Source organism: Eriocheir sinensis, chromosome 52 (assembly GCF_024679095.1).
Source record: "Eriocheir sinensis breed Jianghai 21 chromosome 52, ASM2467909v1, whole genome shotgun sequence".
NCBI classification, from domain to species: Eukaryota; Metazoa; Arthropoda; class Malacostraca; order Decapoda; family Varunidae; genus Eriocheir; species Eriocheir sinensis.
Window position 1 is genome coordinate 6,220,942 of NC_066560.1, and position 7,403 is coordinate 6,228,344.

General features: G+C 40.1%; 1 protein-coding gene across 1 annotated transcript; it reads right to left on the reverse strand.

The window, feature by feature from the left end:
• Positions 1–47: 47 nt before the first annotated feature.
• On the reverse strand, positions 48–6,743 carry LOC126982834 (ERI1 exoribonuclease 2-like). Its single transcript, XM_050835107.1, has 6 exons — positions 6,611–6,743; positions 5,942–6,030; positions 3,553–3,753; positions 2,471–2,650; positions 2,180–2,280; positions 48–1,648 (listed from the first exon to the last, which is right to left on the reverse strand). The coding sequence occupies exons 1-6, from the start codon at positions 6,631–6,633 to the stop codon at positions 1,430–1,432; spliced, it is 813 nt and encodes a 270-aa protein (XP_050691064.1). The 5' UTR covers positions 6,634–6,743; the 3' UTR covers positions 48–1,429.
• Positions 6,744–7,403: the final 660 nt, after the last annotated feature.

A 7,403-nucleotide genomic window follows, 5' to 3' on the forward strand; every position in this document is an offset into this window, starting at 1 on the left:
TTATACAGTAGCCAAGTGTCATCCATTCCAATGACCTATTTATTAATAATGACCAGTCAGACTGATTCTGTTTACCTGACGTCTTGAACCCCAGCAGCAATCCCCTGACACTAGTGACTCATCATTTGGGTGTGTTTTGCTTTGTATTATCTTTGTTTGGCTTAGAAAATAAACATGTCAGCACTGGGTCATTTGTGACTGGTTATTTCTTCAGTTCATTGGTAATGTCCAAAAAAGGCTCAACCAACTCTGTGAGCAACATCAGCAATCAGCACAGCTCGGTCATGGAGCTCAAGGGGAGGTGACACTGGTGGGACCTTTATTTTTATTCAATTTGACTGATTTATTTTATTTATCACACAAGTAATAATACATGCAAGTTTCATTGGATTCTGTTTCTGGCTTATCGTTTCCTCAGAAAAAAATCAGATGCATTAAAATATACAATCGTATAATGCAAAATGGAGCAATCACATGTCCATCAATCACTTTGAAATTTTTTCCCTGTAATAAACTGACATAGTTATCATTTATTCTGATCATATTTTGGTATCTTTTTTCCCAAATGCAAAAGAAATTCTCAAAATCCATATTTTTTGTAAATTTGGCCTGTTACAAATGCATATAATAATAAGTTAATATCTGAAATACCTTAGATTAAGTTTTCTCTTTTCATTGCTCTTTTGATGCATATATATGTGTTTGGTAAGAGGTTGAGCCAGAAAAGCTCCATTTTCCTTGGAAGTACAATATTTTTTAGTTCCAAGATAGAAGCCGATTTGTGTGAAGTGTGTCTCCTACAACATTACCTGGAATATTTTGGATTTAGTTAGAGACAAGTTTAAGCGGTCATTTGATATTTTATCAGTTAGGATTAGTGTTGGTATGATTACCAAACCATCCCTAATCCTAAATGGCACCTGGTCCCGTACATACCTCACAGAGAATGGAGATTGTTCCCGAATGAATGTTCTCGGGATGCCTCCAAATGACTATTTTCTTTCTTCTTTTTTATCGGTGTCGATCAACAGATTGTCCATCTTGTTGTTGTTGTTGTTGTTCTCTTCAAGTTGTTTTCCTGGCTTACCCATGCATTGTAGACATGATATTGTATTATAACATTTGTTAGCCCTGATGAACCCTACAACATGGCATTATAAACAGTATTTTTCTTACTTTTTTTTTACGTTTTGGCCTGTGGTGCCGGTAGGCCTTCATAGTAGGGCCTGATGGTCGGCCCCAGCCCGTTGTGGCACAGGCAAGTGTTTATAGTGGCGCCATCTTTACTTTTCAGCATTTTCCATTTTAGACCCCTAGTTGCATAATATAAATTGTTGGGGGGGTGTTGGAGGGTCATGGACGCCGATCTAGCACAGTTTTTGTGCTATTAACACTTGTTTTTTTTTTTTCAAATGTTCCCTCTGTTCTCTTAGCATTTCTTTCTGTGGGCAGACAGAGTTTTCCCACAAGGTGCCTCAGGTCCAAGGGTCTTTGTGACGGTCAACACACACCCGTCACGGGCCATGCGGGTGATGAGTGTTGCTGTGTTGCGGGCGTCGCAGAGCCCAGAGTGTTGTCTCCCTTGGAAGGTGAGCCCCAGGTCCTGCAGGGCACCGGCCAAGCCTTGGGGCTTGCGCTTGTAGAATTCCTGTTGAAAGTAAGGTTTCTCAGACAAAAGTAATGATTCCAGAGTAAAAACAAAATTCAAGGAGCAGTTACAGATTTAAAGTTCCTTCATGTCCCTCCATGGAGGAAATATATATCATAATATCTAGGTTATTCATAACCTTATGGTGCACAGAGGTGTGAAATTGCTTATTGATACAATCCAAATGTTTACAACTTCCTAAAACTAAAGACATCCCAGCATTCTTTTCAAGTTTTGTTGATGTAACTAATGCAAGACATACCCAATCATCACCCCATCCACTTGATAGGTAATCTCTGGAAAATAAACTTTCAAGAAGTGGATTTGAAAACACCCACAACCAAAGTGACTTTGGACATTTTTCTTAACTACTAGTTTCATGGGGCTTTTAGTACCTGCACTTGGTCTCTGGTCAATAGCCTTTTAGTTGTATTATTCGAATATAAAAGATGCAGTTAGAAAATGACCTTTTATGTTCACATATGAGGAACATGAAAACTGAATAATTCAAGAAAAGGAGTAAATTCTTACCCTATACAGCCGCTTTATGTCGGCCCACTGGTTAAAGTAGCTTGGCTTGTCAAGGTTCTTCCGTTTACATTCTTGCTTCAGACACGTTCCGAGGTCCCAGTCTGGTGGTAAAGAAGGAAGAACAAGGATGATAGTTTTTAATACTCTAATCTAAGCTTGAAAACTTTATTGACACAAAGGAAGCATCTTGGAGGTAATGAGGTAGAAGTAAAGGTATTTTCTGGTATTTTTGCAGGAGCAGCAGTCTTAGCGTTTGAAAAATTTGTTTGGTCTGCGATCTATCTCCTTAACGTTGGTACAACCATTGTATAAGTGACTCGCCTGTCCACGTGGCAAAGGCGATGAGGTGACCAGGCCGAGTCGTGGTGAAGGTCAACTGGTGCTGCTCACAGAGTTGGTTGAGCCACTTTCTGAAGAGGTGTAGACAGGTGCCGAGAGGAACACCAGCATCCACCTGCTGCTGTGTGATGCCTGCAAGGGTAAGGAGCATTTTGTCACCCTCGTAAACAAACTACCCAAGTAATTTTTGGGCTAAATCAGTTTTTCATCATGTGGTTCACCTTTTAGTATAGATGCCTTTGCCTTTCCTGTTTGTGTGTGTTCTAATATTTGCCTCAACTTTTCTGCCCATAGCATCACAAAATGACTGGAATATTAGTTTTTCTCAATTTCCAAAAGAGTAGAGTAAATAAAAGGCAGTTTGTTGATGAAGTGAAGATTTCTCTTGTCTCTTATGCTTTACTAGTTATTCATTTTGGGTTTTTACTTTTTAAAGTCAACTTAAAAATATCTAACTATACTTTTGGGAACAACCCTTTCAAGTGACATGTACAGTTTAAGGTGCCCGTTATCAAATCAAAAGAGAGGTTTCAGGGAAGTGACAGACTGATGGGGAACAGCTCAACCAAGTGACATGTATAGCCAATCATTGTAGTCCTGTATTAAATTATAAAGGTCAGTAACAGCCTGTTGTCTGATTCCTCCCCAGAGCTCTGGCCCTAAATTTGACATTTCTTTTGGGCAACTGCTTTTATTTATTAATTTTTTACAGTAAAGGAAGGAGCTCAAGGGCACAAAAAGGCCTCCACCACCACTAAGCAACATTGTTTTTCTTTATTTTACTTTATTTTGTCTCTACTTTACTTTCTTTTTATATATTTCTACAGTAAAGGAAGCAGCTCAAGGGCACAAAAAAGACACCCACCACTAAGCAGGACTACTTCTCTATTTCTATTTTATCTATCTATTCTTTTTACTGTTTATTTGTTTTCCATTTTTTTTACAGTAATGGAATCAGCTCAAGGGCAACAAAAAGACAACAAACGAGCCCCCGGTGTGGTTCCTGCTATGATTTAAAGAAGGAGTTTTGGTACCGGTGAGGCTAGTGCAGAAGGGCGACAGGACTGGCTGCTCCTGAGGCTTGACATACTGCTGGAACTCTGCCACCACCTCGCCGGAGTGAAGGCTGAGCAGCACGGCCGGGAACTCGATGATCTCTGGCTTGGGGGTCCCGCCCTGAGCCTCCCAGCAGGTGGACTCGAAGTCGAGCACCACAAGGAAGTCAAACACCTGCTCTGTGGCACATTTGAATTATTACTTCATGTCAGTTTCCTGAGTTTGCTTTCCCTTTCAGTGTTACCTTCATTTTTTATTTTTTTTACAGCTAGGGAGATATTTCAAGGCAAAAACAAAAATAACAAAAAAGCCCACTAGACATTGCTCTGATTAAAGAAAAAAGAATGAGTGGTCAGAAAGGAGGTCAGTTTTAGGAAAAGAGGTGTAGTGCCCTGGCGTTATCATTACATAAAGTATATATGACCACCAAGGACACACACAGCCAGGGCCATGTCCCCACCTATACTAAATTTACCTTTGAGGGCAAGACAATTTCCTGTTTGCTTGAATGTGTTAGAGGAGGTCAAGTTGTTGCCTGACCTTTGCTCTTATGGTGGCATGTATCTTTTTTTATCCACTTTTTTAACCCAGTTGCAGTGACGGGCCAAATCTGTGGCTTTATTGTGTACCAGCAACGGGCCAAATTTTTGCCATGATATAAATACCCAAAATTAGATGATGCATAAACCGATCACAAATGCAATGATATATATTATGAAATGGTTTGCGTGAGTGATGATTTTTTCTCATTTTTCTTGATTAGAGGGACCCTTAAGAAACATGATCCCCGCAGCTACTGGGTTAAATGTTGCCAAAAAATGATCCCCTATGTTAGCTGTTATCATTTGCATTTGTATTATATTTATAACTTTATGGTAATGATAAATCTGAGGCACTACAGTCGGTCCTGAAAGTATTGCTTGATGCACTTAATATCAGACAGATCAGGCACTCACATCAAAGTACACTAGCATAAACACCTCATTAAAGAAGTGAACATAAACATGATTGAGAGAAATGATTGGAAATATGGTCAGTTTCAGTATTGGAGGGGATAATGAGAGTATTGGTCCAGGTTCAGCATAGCTACATCACAGTTAAGTGTATGTAAGCAGGTATTTATTTCTGATGAGTTTGTGCTCTCATTTAACCTGGTAGCAGCGGGGATCATGCTTTTTAATGGTTCCTCTAAGCAAGAAAAATGAGAAAAAATCATCACTCACACGAACTATTTCAAAATATATATCAAAGCATTTGTGATCAGTTTATGCATCATCTATTTTTGGGGCTTTATATCATGGCACAAATTTGGCCCATCGCTGCTACATGATAAAGCCACAAATTTGTCCTGTCGCTGCTACCGGGTTAATATCATAATGCTTTTTCCACCAATAACAAATATCAGGCCAAAAGCAAATTAAAACCTGCCAGAAATAAACAGGAGACAGAGATATGCACAGTTATATGGCCCATGTCTCCAAATATACTAACTATTTTTGAGGACGATATAATTTCCTGCATTTTCCTGAATTTGGACTATAGCAAATTTTCTGACCCAATGAAATTCAGATTGATGGATTTTACTGTACATTTAGTCCATTATCCTAAATGGTGACCACTCTTCTATATGTCCCTTGCCTCCCACAGCCATGAACCAAGACCTTATCAGTTTTGCTGGCCGGTGAAATATCCTACATTGATCCCCTTCTTCTAAGCTGGTCATTCCTTTAATACTCCTTCCTTCTCATAGCCATGCCTCAATACCCTTATCAATTTTGCTGGGTGTTGAAATATCCTACATTGATCCCCTTCTTCTAAGCTGGTCATTCCTTTAATACTCCTTCCTTCTCATAGCCATGCCTCAATACCCTTATCAATTTTGCTGGCTGCTGAAGTATCCTACACTGATTCATATTCGCTAAGCTGGTTGTAATGCCCCGGGATCTGACGGGGGTGTTCTTTTCTCTTTTTTTGACTAAATTCTTGAAGTTTTGGATGTTTACTTTAATGAACATGGCAAATTAAGAACTGGATAACTTATTCCCGCATGATTGAGCGTGAACGACGAGGTAGGGCTGTCACCACCTCAAAATCTGTGGAACAAACCCACAGCTCAATGGGGAGAAAAGGACTGCAAGACTGAATGAACTGAACTATCCCGTCCTTACTAAAATCTGGCATTACATGGTCACTCCTTTAAATACTCCCTATGCCACTAAGTTCTGAGAAAAGAAAACAGAACAAAGAAAAATAAGGAAGAAAACTAAATGGATAAAGTAGAAACAGAATAAGTAATAGAAACATGAGTAACAACACTAGACACAGGCATAGAGGAGAAGCATAAGTTCTGACAATAATGGATCATACTAATGACTGCTGAAACTGCTGGGGCTGACTGAATGGAGTTGGCAGGGACATCATGTTCCCTGTGCCTCCTCTGCACCAAGCCACGTTCCCTGCAGGAGACAGAATTGGCAGTATTATTCAATGTATCAGCACCTTAGTTCGCCTGTTTGAAAAGCCTCCCGTAGAAGTTGCTGCATGGAGTTCTCTGTATTATTCCAGATTTTCACTCGTCTTACAGCAAAGAACACCTTTGTGCACTGCTATATAATGTGTTTTGCGTTGGCACAATACACTGTTGTATTGCTTTTCCGTTACAAATAGAAGGGTGGTCGACGGGCCCGTTAGGTTAGTCGAGGGGAGCGAAGCCTCACCGTTAAGGGAGTCGATGGGGGCGAAGCTCCCCATTAGCTAGGTTATGTAAAGTTTGGTTTTGGTTACCGAGTTTTCATGGACTGTATTGTGAATCTAGGGATGGTTTTACAGGACTTCTGCACCTTGAGCGGGAAAATTACCCATGAAAATCCGCTTAATCTTCTCTGTGGCCTTGGAAAATATTCGTAAAGGGAGCCATACGTTTAAAAATATGGACCAACACAGACCCTCCTCCAAGGACACACACACAGCTATTTGGTCTTATATCATGATGTCAGGTATTATCATATGAACCAAACAGTGCCGGTGTGTACCTACATGGCTAGTCGTTTGGTTGCCATTGGTTTTGTGGAGTCTGGATGCTCTTAAAAGGCTGAGGGTCTTGAAGTTTGTAAGGCAGTGGTTGAAGTTCCCTCCCCGCCGTCTGCTGATGCTGCCACGGATGCTGCCTCTCCCACGGTGTTCATCTCCTTCATCTCGCATCTATGCTCCTAAATCTACGTAATATCGGCTTATATATTACTTTTTTCAACTCCAACTCCTGTTTCTAGGTTAAGGGAGTCCTGTGATGGCTTCTTACTGCGTTTATTTATCGTTATTACTGTTAAAAATACGATTAGGGGCGCATTTTGTAATTATGATCCTAAATCTACGTAATATTGGCTTATATATACATTTATTTCACTCCAACTCCTGTTTCTAGGTTAAGGGAGTCCTGTGATGGCTTTGTATTGCATTATTTATCGTTATTACTGTTAAAATACGATTAAGGGGCGCATTTCGTATCTACGTAATATCAGCTTATATATACACTTCTTTCACTCCAACTCCTGTTTTTAGGCTAAGGGAATCCTATGATGGCTTTCTATTGCCTTATTTGTCGTTATTGCTGTTAAAAATACGATTATGGGCGGTGCTTCAGTGAGTGGACACCATTGCAGGGCAGGAAGGACTTTTTAGAACGCGTGTCATTATATTTGAGTGTTATCCTTTTGGCAAGACTGTCACGTTTTTGTGCAGTGAAGGACGCCAACCATAAGGATACAAGGGACAAGGAACCTATATGCACAGACTCGTTTGGTATCAGTTGTCAGGAGAAAGTAAATCATAA

Bases quoted from the DNA above. Each gene is read 5' to 3' on its own strand.
- LOC126982834 (XM_050835107.1), bottom strand. From the start codon at position 6,633: ATGGCAACCAAACGACTAGCCAT. The intron at 6,031-6,610 runs GTAGGTACACAC...TGTCTCCTGCAG, and splicing joins GCAACCAAACGACTAGCCAT to GGAACGTGGCTTGGTGCAGA. The intron at 2,651-3,552 runs GTACCAAAACTC...TTACCCTTGCAG, and splicing joins CTTCTGCACTAGCCTCACCG to GCATCACACAGCAGCAGGTG.